This window comes from Drosophila takahashii, chromosome 2R, assembly GCF_030179915.1.
Source record: "Drosophila takahashii strain IR98-3 E-12201 chromosome 2R, DtakHiC1v2, whole genome shotgun sequence".
NCBI lineage: Eukaryota > Metazoa > Arthropoda > Insecta > Diptera > Drosophilidae > Drosophila > Drosophila takahashii.
The window spans coordinates 11,016,297-11,036,768 of record NC_091679.1 but is presented as its reverse complement, the minus strand read 5'-3'; the positions used below and the strand labels follow the sequence as shown (position 1 = coordinate 11,036,768).

At 41.7% G+C, this 20,472-nt stretch overlaps 1 protein-coding gene across 1 annotated transcript; it reads right to left on the bottom strand.

Annotated features, from left to right (window-relative positions):
* Positions 1 to 773: 773 nt before the first annotated feature.
* LOC138912656 (uncharacterized) lies at positions 774 to 3,757 on the bottom strand. The gene is made up of 2 exons (XM_070213876.1): positions 1,791 to 3,757; positions 774 to 1,738 (listed from the first exon to the last, which is right to left on the bottom strand). Exons 1-2 carry the CDS (start codon positions 1,936 to 1,938, stop codon positions 1,338 to 1,340), a joined length of 549 nt encoding a protein of 182 aa, XP_070069977.1. The 5' UTR covers positions 1,939 to 3,757; the 3' UTR covers positions 774 to 1,337.
* Positions 3,758 to 20,472: the final 16,715 nt, after the last annotated feature.

The following is a 20,472-nucleotide window of genomic DNA, read 5'->3' as shown; positions in this document are numbered from 1 at the left end:
TGTGTTCCAGCTGCGCGTATTGTTGGTTTTGGAGTTGCAATGACCTAAAGACCGACAAAGCAATAAAACACGGAAAGCTCAAAATACGTGTGGTTTATTCGATGGTCGAAATTGGAAGAGATCGACATATAAAAGTATGCCAGCTTAAAATGAGTGCTTACAGAGTTCTGTTAACGTGTGTTGCCAACTGATATGTAAACTTATAATTTCAACACTTCTGCTTAAGTTCAATATCATACATTTGTATTAATCATTTAATCCTAACATCTTTACAAATTTTGTGTGCTTCTGCTTACTTAAGATTTTGGTTAATACATCTGCAACGTTATGTTCAGAGGGAACTTACTTTATTTCAATTTCATCGTTTTCTACTTTCTCTCTGATAAAGTGGCATTTTAAATCGATATGCTTAGTGCGCTTGTGGTTGATGGGGTTTCGAGCGATATGGTGCGAGCTTTGGTTGTCGCCATATAGGGTCTTCCCACAGAGCTCCATCCACCATCTACCATCCGTTGAACGGATGGTCCGTAAGGTTTTGCCGTTCCGAAAATTTCCCAGTTAGTCCGCCATCCAATTTTAACGGACTTTGACGGGCTCTTTTATGCGATAGTTAGGCGATGTTTTCTCGGTGCAACTCTGAATTCTTCCTCTTGACTGTGAAAATTGGAACGATGACTGCGAGAACAAATCAAATCGATGGCGGGAAAAAATTAAATAATGCTTCAGCTCATTGTTTTTTGGGTTTTTTTAAATTTTTTGTAGTTTGTTATGAGCGGAAAAGCGTTCGCAAGCAGGTTGTTATGTGTGGGCCAAAATGTAAGCTGTCGTGCGTACGAAAACATAAATGTTTGCAGCAAAGCGTCAAAATATGTTCTGCACTTCGTAAATATAACTAATGTTAATTAAAAGTGTACTTTGTACTCCTATAAAGTTCCAAAGTTGCTATAATTTACCATAAACAGCATACATTTGGTTTTGTTTACAAATTTTTCATATTAATATTGGCTAGGCAGAGGCGTAGTAAGAGCGGAGTGTGGGGTACGGGAGGTTAGGCTCCCCCGCAGTCAGCAATATGTATGCATACTCATTGTAGGATATGTTAATAAACTATATTTTTAATCTATTTATTGTATTATTCTCCAATAAAATTAGGAGAACGCAATTTTACGAAAGTTTTTCCGAGTTAAAATCCCCCTTCGTTAATGTTGCGCTGAGCAACTGCTCTTCACTCAGCTGTTATTGGATGGTAGATGGTGGATGGAGTTCTGTGGGAACACGAGTTTCACATTCGTCGAAAATCCCAACCGTTTCAAACGGATGGACTCTATGGGAAGAGGCTAATAGATCGTCATTGGCCCAGAGTTTTGCCATCCCATCTCATCCAGTAGTTTTCGTAAATATACTGCTTCTCGGGCAGCCGTAGATAATGCGACGTATTCCGCCTCAGTGCTGCTCAAGGATACTATGCTCTGCTTCGATGAAGTCCATGAAAAAACGCCGCCGGCCAGAAAGAACGCATACCCAGAATACGATTTTCTGTCGAGTGAGTCGTTGGCCCAATCGGAATCAGCGAATCCGCTCACACGCTCGCCTGACCTTCGATATTCGATGCACAGGTCCAGTGTACTGCTTAAATACCGCAAAACGTGACGCGCTGCAGTCTCGTGTTCCGCATGGGGATCTGTGTTTCGTTGCGACAGCTTGCTTACTGCATGTAGAATGTCGGGGCGGCTCAGAACTGCTAAATACATAAGCGAACCAATTAATGACTAATAATGGGTTACATTTACCTTGACACATGTTTCTTCTTTGCAGCAAGTGTGAAACCCAGAATCTAATGGGGTTGCAGCTCTCCTGCAATCTTGCATACTCCAAGCTGCTAGTATGCTTTCGATGTATCTTCTCTGACTCATTCAGATAGCTCCTTGATTGCGACATCGCCGTATTTCCATCCCTAGGAAAAAACTTAGCTGATTTAAGTCCTGCATGTCGAATACGCCCGCAATCTTCTGCTTAATTGCGGCTATGTTCTCCTCGTTGGAACTGATAATAATCAGATCATCTACGTAGACTGCTACGTAGCTGTACTTCTCAACTTGATTCACATACAAACAAGGCTCGTTTTTGCATCTTTTAAGTCCTATGTCTTGTAAAGCTTCGTTCAGTGTATCATTCCAGATCCTTCCAGATTGCTTGAGTCCGTAAAGTGCCTTGTTTGTGCGTCTACAAACTGTGGTGGTTGTCTCATAAACACCTCTTCGTTAAGTTTGCTGTTTAAATATGCATTCGAAATGTCCACGTGATGCATATATAACTGTTTCTCCGCAGCTATTGCAAATAATAAACGAATTGTCTCGTACCTTATAACTGGTCTGGTAGGTCACCCAGTAGTTGACTCCATATTGCTGCCCACAACCTTGAGCAACAAGCCTGGATTTAAACCTTTCGATCTCTCCATTTTGGTTCCGTTTTATGCTAAAAACCCATTTCGCACCAATGGCCTTTTGGCCAGTAGGTAAGTCTACTATGTGAGGAGTCGTAAAACGGCCCTCACAAAAGACCTATTTGTAGCTGTTCATGTCGAACGAGGTTCGCATCGCTGGTTCGGCATCACTGGTAGCCGAACCGGTTAAAAACCATGTAGGCTAAGCTTGCGCCTTTGTAATTTAGTACCGAATAAAAAGTGAAACCGAACAGAAGTGAATAAACCGCACCCCGTTTTCTAAATTCAGTTTTTTTTGGAGACCACATTTTTGGAACTACTTTTTGGCAAGGACCCGCCCCAACATTTGGTCCTTCGAGCCGGATATATTTTCATCGTTCTCCAGCTAAGTAATTCCAAAGGGTTTTTCCCATTATCATATATACATATATATATTTTCCGCACAACCCCGCTCCACCGCTAAGGTCTCGTTTCCGTGCGGAAATATGTATATTTATATATCTCCTTTGATCTCCACAACACTTTGCACTTTCCGTGCAATTCCACAAAAATTAAAACACAAAAATTGAACAAAATCACACATACCCATATACATACACACATATACATCCATCATCCATTTTTCACATTGGGTTTTTTAAACTAAAACACTTTGCCAGCGCCCACCCGCCAAAAATCCATCAATTATCAACTTTCTTTGTAAATTAAAACACACAAAACAATAACAAACCAAAAATTAAAAGACAAAAATTGAACAAAATCACACATATCCATGCACATACACACATATACATCCATCATCCATTTTTTACATTGGGCTTTAAACTGAAACACTTTGCCAGCACCCATCCGCCAAAAATCCATTACCTTTCAACTTTCTTTGTAAATTAAAACACACAAAACAATAACCAACCAAAAATTAAAACCCAAAAAATGAACAAAATCACACATATGTATCCATACACATAAACACACATATATCCATCCATTTTTTGTTCACATTGGGCTTTAGATTGAAACACTTTGCCAGCACCCATCCGCCAACAATCCATTGTTTTTCAGATTTCTTTGTAAACATAACCAGCACACAAATAATAAAAAGAAAACCCGGCATACGAACATTGCTGCAGAACCACCTGCTTGGCATACTTGTCGGACCGGCGAGTCTAAGGGTGGCGGCAACCGTTTTTTGAGTCTTTCTCCGCGGCATCCCGAGTGGAAAACAACCCAATAATCATTTAGCTGATATTTTATTAATTATACCCGTTACTCGTAGAGTAAAAGGGTATACTAGATTCGTGCAAAAGTATGTAACAGCTAGAAGGAAGCGTTTCCGACCCCATAAAGTATATATATTCTTGATCAGGGTCACTAGCCGAGTCGATCTAGCCATGTCCGTCTGTCCGTCTGTCCGTCTGTCCGTCTGTATGAACGCTGAGATCTCAGAAACTACAAAAGCTAGAAGGTTGAGATTTCCCACACATATTCTTTGGCTTCCTACGCAGCGCAAGTTTATTTTAGCCGAGCGCCACGCCCCCTCTAACGCCCACAATCGCCCAATAACGATTTTAAAATGGGTCCTGCGCCCACATCTTTAAAGATTTCCGAGAAGTATAAATGCAATTTTGTTGTGTATATTTATACCTATCGAAATGTAGAAGACATTTTTCAAATCGGACCATTCATTAAAAAGTTATACGATTTATAAATTGTCAACATATATCTTTCTCCCTCGCACTCCCTTTAGCTGAGTTACGATTATTAGTCGGGACACCAACCCGTCACAGCGTTCGCACTCCTTTTAGCGGAGTGACGGGTATTAGATAGTCGGGACACCAACCCGACTATAGCGTTCTCTCTTGTTTTAATTATCGTTTGGTTGTTTTTTTGTTTTGCACATTGGTGTGTGTGTGGCACACCGGGTGTCCCGGGCATTCCGTACCGCAACACATCGTACAGAGTTTATAACAGGCCGTTCACACTACAGTGCATCTGGGACGCAACAAGAAATTCGATAAACTTTTCAAACTTAGAAATAAAAATAAATATAAATAAAATAAAAAACAAAATAAAGAATAAAATAAATCCTTCAACAGCGATTCGATTCAGTTCAGTTCATATATTTTTACAAATATACTTATTTCACATTCCATCCAAGTTACATATCGTACCCACTTACATTTTTGGGATATATTGATTCGTGGTAAGGTTTTCTGACCAGCATCCAAATCGTTAAGCAGAAACACATTAAACAGCGACCGCTTCCACGTCTCCACTTAACTCGATTCACTTTCCAAACTTAGGAAGAAAAATACATAATTATGTTGAAGCGTTTTGTCCAAAAATAAAATAAAGCCTCAAGCAGCGTTCCGTTTCCACGCGTTCCGCCTCAATTCCTTCTGGTGCAGTCATATATGCGCCAAGACATACATCCAGTTCACATTCCATCCAATTTATATATCGTACCCACTTACATTTTTGGGATATATTGATTCGTGGTAAGGTTTTTTTGACCAGCATCCAAATCGTTAAGCCGAGACGCATTAAACAGCGACAGCATCCACGTCCCTGTTCCTTTTCCGTCAGTGTAAGTGCAGGCTTCTACTCGAGCCTACTATGCCGATTGGTGAAGGTGAGGAACATAAAGTTCAGTTAACCGTCCCATTAGCCAGAACGCCCAGCCGGGCCAGAGCCAAAAGCGAGTCGTCACTACCCACCAAAAAGACAGCCCCTAGTAAAAGCTTAACTCCATCCATAAAGATCAACCGTCCGTCCAGGACAACAAGTGAAAAGTCCTTAACCCCTTCAAAACCAGTGAAAACAGCTGCGTCTCAGCTAGTTTTGTCCTCGCAAGTTACTAGATCAACTGCGAAAATGGCGGAAGCTGAAGCTAAGGCTGCCTTGACCAAGTTTGTGGCTGTGACCGATAGGGTCAGTCAGTTCGAAGCTAGGGTCAATACCCCAACAGACCCACCTCCGTCTGTTCACACTAATAAGGTCAGGCTTCAGCAGATACAGGCTCTTTGGGACAAAGTAGAGAAAGAATACGAGACGTGCTCTGAGGTTATTTCCGTATTAAATTGTCCCGACACGATGGAAGTCATGCAAGCCAAGTATGACTACTGCTACTCTGTCTTTGAGCGATGCGCTGCAACACTAAACGAAACGATTGAAAGGGCTTGCGTTCAACCGATTCATGAACCGTCCACGCCGGTGTCTCAGCCTAGTGGATGCCGCGTACCTCCAATAGACTGTGAGATTTTCAGTGGCGACTATGTTCATTGGCCGACGTTCCGAGACCTTTTTTCCGCCATCTATGTCCAAAATCCGAGGCTTTCCGGCGTTGAAAAGTTGTTCCACCTCAACTCGAAAACGAGCGGAGAAGCAAAGTCTATTGTGGCGTTATCACCATTGACTAACGAAGGGTTTGAGTCCGCATGGGGAAATCTGCAGACTCGTTTTGAAAACAAGCGACTGCTCGTCAACAGCCAGCTAAAGATCCTGTTTAATCTTCCCACTGTTTCCCAAGAGTGTGGCAATTCCCTAAAGCACCTGGAGAGCACTGTCCAAGGTTGCTTGACAGCCTTAAAAATAGCTAAAGTAGACACAACAAATTGGGACTGCCTTCTCGTCTACCTGTGCTCCTCAAAGCTGCCGAAGCTGACATTGGCTCTGTGGGAACAGTCCCTCCTCAACCCATCCGAGATTCCAGGGTGGGAAGAATTCAAGAACTTCTTAGACTGCACAAGTTCGCACAATTGCTATACGTGCAAAGGTCGCCACAATACTCTCCTCCATCGTAGCGGCCCTTCACAGCTCCAGTCCGCGTCAGTACCTGACCTCCAGCCAGAAATACAGTCCACTCCGTCGAACGTTCAAACGTACCTCGCCGTGAATACGCAAGGAGTCCTCCTGAGTACGGCGGTCATAGAGATCTGCCACTTGGGCATCAGGTACTCAGCTCGTGCCTTAATTGACTCCGGATCCGAGGCGACGTTTATTTCAGAACGGTTATTCAACCTAATTAAGCTCCCCTATGAATCCATACAAGCTCAAGTTTCGGGAGTAAATCAAACTGTTGCTGCTCAACCTCGTAAGCGCTGCCAATTCCATATAGGCTCCCCCATTAAGCCACAAATCCAAATCGAAGCGTCTGCATATGTGCTACCACATTTAGCCGGAAATCTTCCATCCTATACGATACCCGAAGGGTCGTTAAGGGACCTCCCTCCCGTACAGTTAGCAGACCCGAATTTCTACCAGAGTTCGCAAATTGACGTGCTTATAGGCGCCGATATCCTTCCGTCGATTATTTTGGGCGGCCTCCAGTCAAATGTTTGCGGAACACTCCTTGGCCAAGAGACCATATTCGGGTGGATTCTTTGCGGCCCAATCGCGAAGAATCCCACTAACCGAATATCTTCCTTCTCAGCACGGTTGTCTGTCACCGAATCTCAACTAGACGGCATCCTTACCAAGTTCTGGGAGGTGGAGGATGTTCCAGTGAAGCCGGGCAAGGAATCCAGCTCGGTGTGTGAAAATAACTTCCAGCAAACCACCACAAGGGATAAAGATGGGAGGTATGTTGTTTCTTTGCCCTTTAAAGAGCCTAACAAAATAAACCTGGGGCATTCACGGTCCATCGCACTGGCGCAATTCCTTAGGAACGAAGCACGGTTGAGTAAAAACGTTCCTTTGAGAGAGCAGTATGACTCAGTTATTCAGGAATATTTAGATTTAGGTCATATGCACCTAGTCTCTCCAAAAGACGACTCCAGCAATTTTTACTTGCCGCACCACGCGGTTTTCAAGCCAGACAGCACCACCACAAAGGTTCGCGTGGTGTTTAATGCCTCCAATAAATCGTCAAACGGGTACAGCCTAAATGATATCCTTCATACAGGTCCGGTACTGCAATCTGATTTGACAACCCAGATCCTCAAATGGCGTTTCTTTAGATACGTCTTCAATGCTGACATCACCAAGATGTATCGGCAGATTCTCGTCCATCCTGATCATACACGGTTCCAAAGAATCCTGTGCCGCGATAAAGAGGGAAAACTGTGTGATTATGAGCTCAACACGGTCACTTTTGGCGTTAACTGTGCCCCCTTTCTGGCCATACGCGTGCTCCAACAACTGTCCCAGGATGTACGTGACCAATATCCTTTGGCAAGTGACATAATTTCGAACTTTATGTACGTCGATGATGTTTTAGCTGGCGCCCACACGCAGCAGTCCGCTGTTTCAGCCATCAAAGAGCTCTGCGGTGCCCTCGAGAGTGCGGGTTTTCCACTGCGCAAGTGGACCTCGAACGAGAAGAAACTTTTACAGGGTATTCCAAAGGAGCACTTGATCAGGGCCGACTTTCTGGAGCTGGAAGACGCCAGTATGGCAAAAACTCTGGGAATCCGTTGGCACGCGACATCGGATAGTTTCTTTTTTTTGCCGATGGATATTTCTCTCCAAACAACCTACACCAAACGAGAGGTTTTATCCCAGATAGCCAAACTGTTTGACCCAGCAGGTTGGTTATCGCCAGTTATTGTTCGGGCAAAAATTTTCATGCAAGAAATTTGGCTTCGGGAGTTAAGCTGGGACCAGCCTCTTCCGGTTGATCTTGTCACAAAGTGGCGTGACTTTCTTAAGGGATATCCAACATTAAAAGAAGTTCGCATTCCAAGATGGGTAAGATTTCATCCAGCCGCAAAGCTGCAGTACCACGGGTTTTGCGATGCATCGCAGAGCGCCTATGGTGCTGCCATCTTCGTTCGCGTCGAAACGAGTGATGGGTTTTTTACCCAATTGCTTGTATCCAAAACCCGAGTAGCTCCAGTAAAGTCCCTTTCCATACCGCGATTAGAGCTGTGCGGTGCGGTGCTTCTCTCCGAACTCGCTGCAGCAGTTCTCTCCGAAATGCCTCCTACTCAGTATGAGACATATTATTGGACAGACTCCACGATAGTGCTTGCATGGCTAAGCAAGCCAGCATGCACTTGGACTACGTTCGTTGCCAACAGAGTCGCGAAAGTTCACCAGCTCACCAACAGAGAACAGTGGTTTCATGTGATATCGGAAGATAACCCAGCTGACCTGGCGAGCAGGGGCGTCTCAGTCCATGAGCTCAGGGACAGCAACCTCTGGTGGCACGGTCCTGAGTGGCTGCGTCACAACCGGGAGCAGTGGCCACTCAATTCGTCGGTTCCGCTTGAAACAGAGCTCGAACAACGCCCGATAAGATGTAACGTCGCCAAAGCGCCTCCGAAAACTGACCTTTTGGAGCGGTTTTTAGCATTCGAGAGGGCTTTACGCATTCTCGCGTACGTATTCCGGTTTGCAAGACTGTGTCGCAAACAAGATGTCAACGTAAAGTCGGAACTCACAGCTGCAGAGCTGTCTAACGTCCAAGAGAGGCTGATTGTGCTCACCCAACTCAATGAGTATCCAACAGAATGCAAGGCATTAGGCAAAAAGCAGCATATTCCAGTCTCCAGCACGATCTCCAATTTAAACCCCTTTGTCGACAGCCATGGTGTCTTAAGAGCAAGCGGTCGTCTACGAGCATTTGAGATGCTAAGCTATGATGAGAAACATCCAATCATCATTCCGGCAAGGTGCACTTTTGCAAAACTTTTGGTCCTCTTTACCCATCGCATATCCTTGCATAGGGGTAATCAATTGATGATCCGACTTATTCGCTCCAAGTATTGGATACCCCAGCTGAGAAATCTGGTAAAAGTCACCATTCATGCCTGTCGGGTGTGCACCATTCACAAACAGAAGCTGCAAACTCAGCTGATGGGGGACTTGCCCTGCGCAAGATCTACATTTTCCAGAGCTTTTACCCACACGGGCGTTGACTTTGCGGGACCATTTGATATTAAAAACTATGTCGGTCGAGGGTGCAAGATAACAAAAGGGTATGTTTGCGTTTTTGTGTGTTTCAGTACCCGAGCCATCCACCTAGAAGCTACATCAGACTTGACGACTGAAAAGTTTCTGGCGGCCTTCTCGCGTTTCTCCGCACGACGTGGCTGTCCGCAACACATACATTCTGACAACGGGAAAACGTTTGTGGGAGCCTCCACGTCCCTATCCAAGGACTTCATTGAAGCCACGAGGTCTTTGATCCTATCCAATTACAGCCTTCAAAATGTGACCTGGCACTTTAACCCTCCTGCCGCCCCTCATATGGGAGGGCTATGGGAGGCCGGTGTCAAAAGCTTTAAGGCACACTTCTACAAGCATACGGCGGGCGGGAAGTACACATTTGAAGAGTTAGCCACCCTCCTATCGAAAATTGAGACCTGTTTAAATTCGAGGCCTATTTCTCCAATGTCCGAAGACCCCACGGACCTCGTAGCTCTCAGCCCCGGACATTTCCTAATCGGTGGGCCACTCCTTTCCGTGGCGGAACCCGAGATTAAGGAAAACCCCATTTCCATTTTAAACCGATGGCGGCGGCTAAAGGCCCTGCATCAGCAATTTTGCTTACGTTGGAAAGAAGAGTACCTAAAGGAGCTCCATGAAAGGACTAAATGGCAATTTCCAACGCGAAATACTCAGACAGGGGACATGGTGGTGCTAAAAGAGGAGAATTTACCGCCAAATGAATGGCGGCTTGGGCGTATCCAACTGGTGTGCCCAGGCGCGGATGGCAAGACCCGAGTGGCAGAGGTTCTAACCGCACGTGGCACTATCCGACGACCAATCGCAAAGATGATCCGCCTTCCGATGGAGGCCTCCAGCTCCGAGTGATTCTGCCGTTTTCCTTCCATTTTTTGGGTTAGCGACTGACAGCCAATCCTACTAGTCTTAAGTTTCCTATGTTCATATCATTCTGTATCGTCAGTCCTCATACATGTCACGATCATTCGCATCATACATCACCGCTAACTTTTGTTTACTCGTTTCCCCAGACTGTTCACGATGGCGCCAACCACGATCCAGCACGCTCGGCCACGCATAACATCGGGTACAAGTGCCGCGTTTGCCGAGGGGTGCACGCACTGAAGAAGTGCCAACGGTTCCTCCGGCTCCCGGCGGTGAAGCGGCTCCGCGCGGTCCTGATCAACCAGTACTGTGCGAACTGCCTGGCTCACGAGCATTCCGGACAATCCTGCCGCAGTAAGGCCAAGTGCCACGTATGCAGTGGGAATCACCACACCCTCTTGCACTTCCAAGAGTCCACAACGCCACGCTCGTCACGACCCCAAGGACAGCAGCAGCAGAGAGCGGCGTCGACGACGTCGGTGCGCTCATCATCGCCGAAGGTGGTCTCCCCGACTCGAAGCCCTGCTACGGGCCCATCGTGCGCCGCTATCCTGCAGCGCACGAGTGTGAGCATCTTGCCAATTGCATCCATTTTGGTGGGGTCTGAGGAGAAACGGTTTGACGTCCGAGCTTTGGTGGATCCTTGCTGCCCCGTGAGTCGCATTCACGCATCCTTGGCAAAGGCTCTCAACCTTTCCGTCACCTGCGTAGGCGATAAGCGGGTGTGCACCACCGAAATCCGCTCAAAGTCGTCAAAAATGACCCGACAGCTGCTAATGCTGGTTGATGACCAGATGCAGACCCGAACTCCGGCCAAGCCCCTGGATCCGAAGGTCCGGGATGGCTTTCAAGACATCACTTTGGCTGACGACAGATGGTTCCTCCCTTCCCTAGTGTCTGCTGTTTTGGGAGCCGACGTATACGCGGAGTTAATTCTGCCAGGTATCCGCCCGAGTCAAAATGGACTGCCCATGGCGCAAAGTTCAGCCTTGGGCTGGCTCCTTTCGGGCACTTGCTCCCTGGCTTGATTCGCCACTCTCCCCATTGCGAGGGGGGGAGAATGTTCATGTCGAACGAGGTTCGCATCGCTGGTTCGGCATCACTGGTAGCCGAACCGGTTAAAAACCATGTAGGCTAAGCTTGCGCCTTTGTAATTTAGTACCGAATAAAAAGTGAAACCGAACAGAAGTGAATAAACCGCACCCCGTTTTCTAAATTCAGTTTTTTTTGGAGACCACATTTTTGGAAAGGACCCGCCCCAACAGTAGCCATGTAAGACACCCTATTTTGTAGCCATGTAAGATACCCTATTTGTAGCCATGTAAGATAGTGTAAATATTAACCCTATAAAATCCCAGCCGCGAAGGCCAAAGCATTAGTAATTAGTTTTAAACCCACCCTCGGTAAATCATCGAACCAATGAGCGCAACAAATGCCGCTATCAAACGTCTTCAAACGCCCGAGAGCGGCTCGAACCAAGCCTGGAAGCTAAGCTCGACAGCGGCAAATGCTGCCGACGCCGCCGTCGACTGCAGTATCAAACGGCAGAGAGCGAGAGCGTCATCAAACACCCAAGAGCGGCTCGAACCAAACCACCTGGAAGCTTGGAAGATCGACAGCGCCAAATGCTGCCGACGCCGCCGTCGACTGCAGCATCAAACGGCCGAGAGCGAGAGCGTCATCAAACACCCAAGCGCGGCTCGCTTCCAACCGATCGCAGCCACCGGAGAGTAAAGCTCTGCCAGCGCCGAATGCTGCCGACGCCAACGCTAACCCGGAAAACGGGACCCGGGGGAAAAACGTGTGTGATATAGCGAGGGTCCGGCATAGGGAACCCCTTTCCCCCCCCCCCGCTGCTAGATTTTCTTCGCTGGCCACCGACATAAGAGATAGCTGCGGGTGTAAACAGGGTATATCCCGAGCAGTGGAGCCTGTAGCTATTATCGCCTTCGGTGTCGGTCGAGATTTCTAGACAGTGGGGTCAGCGTAGCTAGGCAGGCAGCCCGTATATATATATACATAGTTTGGAGTCAATAAAACGTGTACTTTATAATGTGATCTAATTTTTCTGTGCTTCATGTTGGGGCGCGGCGGGGAAAACAGTGTTACCACGAATCCCATCCCTACCCGTGCTTATTTCCACCAACCACGGGAATAGGTAACAGCGGCGGGCGTAAACAGGGTACATCCCGAGCAGTGGAACCTGTCGTTGTTATCACCGTCGGTGTGTTGGTCGGGAGCTTTATCTCTCCTGCCCCCCTTTTGTCCTAGTACTCCAAATACAAATATTTTTGTGAGTGATCCTGGGAGACTGAGTCCTACCCCAGCGTAGAAACATCCTTACAACTAAGGTCCATGTGTTGTTCCTTATAAGAGCGTTGTACTCCGCCTGCATAGATTCCTGCCATTTTTTGCCATGTTGCCCACGCAATGCTTCTGCTGCTGTCGACGGAGTTTCAAGATCCTCGACGCCGTTGAGATTGTAAAGCGTATACTGCTTTTTTGGCCTGCCTGGCTGGCCCGTGCGAATAATCCCCGGTCTACCTTGGCGCCTACGAACTTCCATACCGTCGTTTTCGTCATCTTCTGGATCGCTGATGGTAATAGGTTCCTCCTTAATGTCGCCCATGCTCTCTTCTGCTGCAGTAGTACCTTCTTGTGTTGTGATTGGCTCCAAATGAATAATATTTGAATCAAAATTATCATTTATGTCTGAGGCGATGTGATTTTCATTTGATTTGTTTGAAAACTCACCCACGATAATCCTGACATCCCGCCGCTCTATTATAGTACGCCTCTCTCTGTCGTATAGTCGATAAGCCTTTGCTGTAAAAGAGTAATCGACAAATGTATACTCTTTTTCTTTTGCCTGGAACTTTCCTTTCTTGGTTTTATCCAGCCCAAACGTACGCGAGCCAAACACTCTCAGGTGTTTTACTGAAGGTTCCGGAGGTAGGCTGCTGTTTGTACTGCCTCTGCCCACAAATACTCCTCCAAATGCGCGTGTATCAGCAAACTTTTCGCCATCTCAACTATTGTTCTATTATTACGCTCAGCTATTCCGTTTTGCTGAGGCGTATAAGGCACAGTTAATTCTCTTTCGATGCCGCAGTAGTTCAGAAAATTTTTAAACTCTTTGTTAACGTATTCAGTTCTGTTATTTTCGCAAGGCTTTTATTTTCCTGTGCGTTTGACACTCCACGTGGCTTTTAAATAACACAGGTACACAGCAAAAAATGTCCACGAACCATTTCTAGTTTTCCATGATTATTAGGTGCTCCTGAGTAAAAGTCCCATACAAACTTATGTCCCATCACCTACAGGTTCCGCGGTATAGCTAAGAATACAAAAATCCGATGTTTGCCGACATTTCGATTTATGTGGCCGATATAATTGGACTTACCTTAATTATTTTCGCTGAAATCTACTCTCAATACATCACGGCATTCCTAAAAAATAGTCCCCATTGTGAACCATTGCCCATGTCTTTGGAATTCGACGCCAAAGGTGAAAATCCCAAAATTGTAGAGATTTTTCTGATGGAAAAACAATTCTGAGAGTTAAATCTTGAATGGAACTAATTTTAACTATTCATTGTATCTATTGTTCATTGTATGCTTTAATTTCGGTTTAAAGCGTTTTCATAAGGACATTTTATTGACATTATCTATTCCTAAATGTTGTCAAATTTTGAATAAGTCATGGCAACCTCTAGAACTAAGAAACTAAATACGTTCACTGAACATACATAGAGAAATGTATATGTTTACTTTCATTTTGTAGGATGCCTTGACTTTTTTAAAATTTGACAACATTTAGGAGTAGATAAAGAAATAGAAAAAACGGTTTTATTAGTATAAGAAATCCAATAAAATGTCCTCATGAAAACGCTTTAAACCGAAATTAAAGCATACAATGAACAATAGATACAATGAATAGTTAAAATTAGTTCCATTCAAGATTTAATTCTCAGAATTGTTTTTCCATCAGAAAAATTTCTACAATTTTGGGATTTTCACCTTTGGCGTCGAATTCCAAAGACATGGGCAATGGTTTAAAATGGGGACTATTTTTTAGGAATGCCGTGATGTATTAAGAGTATGTCCTACCGAAAATAATAAAGGTTAGTCCAATTATATAAGCCACGTAATTCAAAATGTCGGTAAACATCGGTTTTTTGTATTCTTAGCTGTACCGCGGAACCTGTAGGTGATGGAAAATAATTTTGTATGGGTCTTTTACTCAGAAGCACCCACATATCATGGAAAACTTGAAATGGTTCGTGGAAATTTCACAAAGTTTAATTTTGTGTTCCTGTGTAATTGAAACTTTTCAAAAACTTGATTTTTTCATTGCATAAAATATACATGAATTTTACGGGATTAATCGTCAATAAAAGTCACAAAGTAGCGGTTGCCTGCGAGTGATTTTGTATTCATCGGCCCACACACATCTGTGTATGAGTTCTAATACCTTTGTTGTGACACGATCAGATTTTTGGGGAAATGGTAACGCACTGATTTTTTCCATATTGCAAGTATTGCAGTTTATATCTACTGGCATTTTATCCACCTTTATTCCGATCACATGCTCTTTCTCGAACAAATTCTTTAAGTTATAAAAATTTACGTGCCCGAATTGATTATGCCACTTTACTGCGTTTTTATTCGTGTTTTTTGCCATACACAACCATACACAGTTTTTCGCTGCTCTTTTACTCGGCAGTGCATTAAACAGTTTGATTGCTCGTCTCTCTTGTATTCTTTCTAAGGGTTGTTGCTATTTCTACACTCAGCCGCTCGATGCCCGTTTCGTTCACATTTGAAAAATTTGCCGTTGAATGCGCGTTTTTCTGTTTTCTTCACGCTTCTCTTGATTTCCTTTTGCTTGCTGATTTCTCTATCAGTTCTCTCCTGATCGGACGTTGTGTGTGTGTGTGCATATACAGCTTGCACTGCACGTTCTCGTTCCTCCTTTTCTGCTTTCCGCGCACCTTCTTTTAACAGTTTTATTTTCACCAGATCGAAAGAAGGCAACGCGTCACGTGTTTCTATCGCGACGACAAAATTTTCCCACTCGTTGGGAAGGCTTGATAATAACATTATCACCTTTAGCTCATCATTAAGATTTATTTCCATTTCAGCCAGTTTTTCTGTGATTTCAGCAAATAAATTCACATGCTAAACTACACTGTCACCATTTTGCATGTTTAAACGTAGAAGCCGCTGGTAGAGCTGTACCTTTTGAACAGGTCCCGCCGAAGAGTGAATGTTCTTTAACTTTTCCCAGGCCTGCTTAGCTGAAGAACACGATTTTATGTGTAACAACTGGGTAAACTTTACGTTTAATATAAGGCATGCCAATGCCTTTTGGTCAACAACATCCCAAACTGCTTGGGCTGGTTCAGTGGCTGGCCTTTCCAACTTGCCGCAAACCACGTTCCACAAATTAGCCGTTATCAATACGCTGCGCATAGACATACACCAAACATCGTAATTATCATCGGATAATTTTCGATTTGCAGAGAACCACTCATTTTTTATTTGCCCACGCAACTTTTTTGTTTGCGATTTATTGCAAATAAGCTAGTCTCACACTTTTATTTCCGCGAATAAAGTTTTATTAGAAGTTAGGGTTCTGGGCCCAAAACCTGTTGGTTTTGGAGTTGCAATGACCTAAAGATCGACAAAGCAATAAAACACGGAAAGCTCAAAATGTAATACGTGTGGTTTATTCGATGGTCGGAAGAGATTGGAAGAGATCGACATATAAAAGTATGCCAGCTTAACATGAGTGCTTACAGAGTTCTGTTAACGTGTGTTGCCAACTGATATGTAAACTTATAATTTCAACACGTATAACTTCACATACATATTTTAATATAGTCCACTTATACTACTATGCATTTATAAATTACATCGAAGACCCTAATACCACAAATATCTTTTTTTATACCCTTGCAGAGGGTATTATGATTTCAGTCAGAAGTTTGCAACGCAGTGAAGGAGACGTTTCCGACCCCATAAAGTATATATATTCTTGATCAGCATGACAAGACGAGTCGATCTAGCCATGTCCGTCTGTCCGTCTGTCCGTCCGTCTGTCCGTCTGTCCGTCTGTCTGTTTCTACGCAAACTAGTCTCTCAGTTTTTGAGCTATCGGGACGAAAATTTCCCAAAAGTCTTCTTTCTATTGCAGGTAGTATATATGTCGGAACCAACCGGATCGGACAACTATATCTTATAGCTCCCATAGGAAGGATTGGAAAAAAAAAAACTTTAAAAAATTCTAGCTTCGGTGTTTTTTGAAATATTACCTTCTACTTTTGGGGATGTTATTTTTTAAATATTTCTGAATTTCGAATTAATTATTTAAAAAATCGGACTACTATATCATATAGCTGCCATAGGAACGATCGGAAAATTAATGGAAAAGTAATAGGAAATAAATTCTAGCTTCTTTGATTTTTATTGTATTATCTTCTACTCTTGGATATGACTCTTTTTAAATATTTCCGAATTTCAATTTTAATTTGATCAAAATCGGACGACTATATCAAATAGCTGCCATAGGAACGATCGGAAAATTAATGAGAAATATTAGAAAATTAACATTTTTGCGATTTGTTAATTAATAGGAATGATCTGCAAGGGTATATAAGCTTCGGCTGGCCGAAGCTAGCTTCCTTTCTTTTTTAAATATATATTCGTGGTCTAAAAAATATATTATCCAGCCGCAGTTAATATTTCCAAATCAAAGTGATCCGCCGAAATTGACAGCTTTTATGAATTTACTGTGTTTCCTGCTGGGTGAATATATTTTTTCATCAAAATTCCAAAATACAGTCCACTTCATCTACATACATTTTTGAGCTAATTGTTTCAATAAAATCCCGCAAACATATTTTGCATTTCAACGCTATTTCGCTATTCGCAATAAATCTCCAGAACTTTCGCAATCGGTGACTTCCAATATCCAGCTGTTAGCTACCCACATACATACATACACACAGCTACGTACTCTCAGAGTATTCTGCAGCGCACAGTGGTCCAAGTGCTGACAATAATTAAAAAAAAAACCATAAATCCGAATTTTAATATTGTTAGGGCCGTTTTCTCGTCCGTACTTTAATTTGCCTGCCGGGACAACGGAGCGATAAACAAAAAATGGTTTACTCGTCCTTATGTTAGCGCAGGTAGCGACCAATTTTGTCTCGGTACTTCATCCACCGTGAAAAATTTGTGCGGTTGGATTGTGCGCAAGAGTTGCCAGACATTTGAGCGTTGTCAATCTGGTTCCACTCTTCATTCGAAAACAGTTGATTATATTTACAGTTAAATATAAATTAAAATTGGTTAAGTCATCAAATTTATTTTAAAATGAATTCCCGAGCGATTTGTCTGAGGTGCGAACCTATCGGCTTAGATATCAAGACCAAAGAAATTACTTCCAACATTACACTGATGAATAATTTCTTAAAAGGGTTCGCTTGCGAAAAAGTGGTGCTATTTTATGGAATTTTTATCACTAATGTTTATATAAACTCCAGAAATACACCAGCCTGATTTGCCAAATAGTAAATAGTTGTCGTTTTTAGTTAAATTTTATTTTCTACAACCGCACTCTCTTGTTGTCTGAAATCAAGTAGCTAGGGTACGCATATGCATACAAAAGGAAACAAAAAACTTTCTTAGGCATAGAGGGAGAGAACAAAGAGAGGAGAGAGCTTTACCTCTCTCGGACACACACAATGTATATGTGTACAAGTTGACTTTTGGTATTTTCAACATATAGCTCAGAGAAGCTGGGTTGGGTAAAATGAAATTTTTGAAATTTGAATACGGGAATCGTTTGTCCATCATGTGTCCACTTGTGTCCACCCTTTAGTTTTTTTGTCCACGTCCAGTTTCAAAAATATGGAATTTCGAAAATTTTCGAAAATCAAAAATTTGAATTTTTCAAAATTTAAAAAAAAATTAAAATTTGAATTTTTCAAAATTTTTTTGGTGGACAGATAAGTCCTCGATGAGTCCACTTGTGTCCACCTTTTAGAATTTTGAAAAAGTTAAAACTTTGGAATTTACACCACTTTTTAGTTTTCACTAAATTTCGAAAAAATTAAACTCGAATTTTTCAAAATTTTTTTTGGTGGACAGATATGTCCTCGATGAGTCCACTTATGTCCATCTTTCAGAATTTTGACAAAGTTAAAACTTTAGAAAATATAAGACTTTTAAGTTTTTACTAAGTTTTGAAAAAATTAAACTCGAATTTTTCAAAATTTTTTTTGGTGGACAGATATGTCCTCGATGAGTCCACTTGTGTCCATCTTTCAGAATTTTGAAAAAGTTAAAACTTTAGAAAATATAAGACTTTTAAGTTTTTACTAAGTTTCGAAAACATTAAACTCGAATTTTTCAAAAAATTTTTTGGTGGACAGATAAGTCCTTGATTAGTCCACTTGTGTCCACCTTTCAGAATTTCGATAAAGTCAAAACTTTAGAAGATATACCACTTTTAATTTTTTACTAAGTTTCGAAAAAATTAAACTCGAATTTTTCAAAATTTTTTTTGGTGGACAGATATGTCCTCGATGAGTCCACTTGTGTCCATCTTTCAGAATTTTGAAAAAGTTAAAACTTTAGAAAATATAAGACTTTTAAGTTTTTACTAAGTTTCGAAAAAATTAAACTCGAATTTTTCAAAAATTTTTTTGGTGGACAGATATGTCCTCGATGAGTCCACTTGTGTCCATCTTTCAGAATTTTGAAAAAGTTAAAACTTTAGAAAATATAAGACTTTTAAGTTTTTACTAAGTTTCGAAAAAATTAAACTCGAATTTTTCAAAATTTTTTTTGGTGGACAGATATGTCCTCAATGAGTCCACTTGTGTCCATCTTTCAGAATTTTGAAAAAGTTAAAACTTTAGAAAATATAAGACTTAAGTTTTTACTAAGTTTCGAAAAAATTAAACTCGAATTTTTCAAAATTTTTTTTGGTGGACAGATATGTCCTCGATGAGTCCACTTGTGTCCATCTTTCAGAATTTTGAAAAAGTTAAAACTTTAGAAAATATAAGACTTTTAAGTTTTTACTAAGTTTCGAAAAAATTAAACTCGAATTTTTCAAAATTTTTTTTGGTGGACAGATATGTCCTCGATGAGTCCACTTGTGTCCATCTTTCAGAATTTTGAAAGGGTTAAAACTTTAGAAAATATAAGACTTTTAAGTTTTTACTAAGTTTCGCAAAAATTAAACTCGAATTTTTCAAAATTTTTTTTGGTGGACAGATATGTCCTCGATGAGTCCACTTGTGTCCATCTTTCAGAATTTTGAAAAAGTTAAAACTTTAGAAAATATAAGACTTTTAAGTTTTTACTAAGTTTCGAAAAAATTAAACTCGAATTTTTCAAAATTTTTTTTGGTGGACAGATATGTCCTCGATGAGTCCACTTGTGTCCATCTTTCAGAATTTTGAAAAAGTTAAAACTTTAGAAAATATAAGACTTTTAAGTTTTTACTAAGTTTCGAAAAAATTAAACTCGAATTTTTCAAAATTTTTTTTGGTGGACAGATATGTCCTCGTGTCCATCTTTCAGAATTTTGAAAAAGTTAAAACTTTAGAAAATATAAGACTTTTAAGTTTTTACTAAGTTTCGAAAAAATTAAACTCGAATTTTTCAAAATTTTTTTTGGTGGACAGATATGTCCTCGATGAGTCCACTTGTGTCCATCTTTCAGAATTTTAAAAAAGTTAAAACTTTAGAAAATATAAGACTTTTAAGTTTTTACTAAGTTTCGAAAAAATTAAACTCGAATTTTTCAAAAATTTTTTTGGTGGACAGATATGTCCTCGATGAGTCCACTTGTGTCCATCTTTCAGAATTTTGAAAAAGTTAAAACTTTAGAAAATATAAGACTTTTAAGTTTTTACTAAGTTTCGAAAAAATTAAACTCGAATTTTTCAAAATTTTTTTTGGTGGACAGATATGTCCTCAATGAGTCCACTTGTGTCCATCTTTCAGAATTTTGAAAAAGTTAAAACTTTAGAAAATATAAGACTTAAGTTTTCACTAAGTTTCGAAAAAATTAAACTCGAATTTTTCAAAATTTTTTTTGGTGGACAGATATGTCCTCGATGAGTCCACTTGTGTCCATCTTTCAGAATTTTGAAAAAGTTAAAACTTTAGAAAATATAAGACTTTTAAGTTTTTACTAAGTTTCGAAAAAATTAAACTCGAATTTTTCAAAATTTT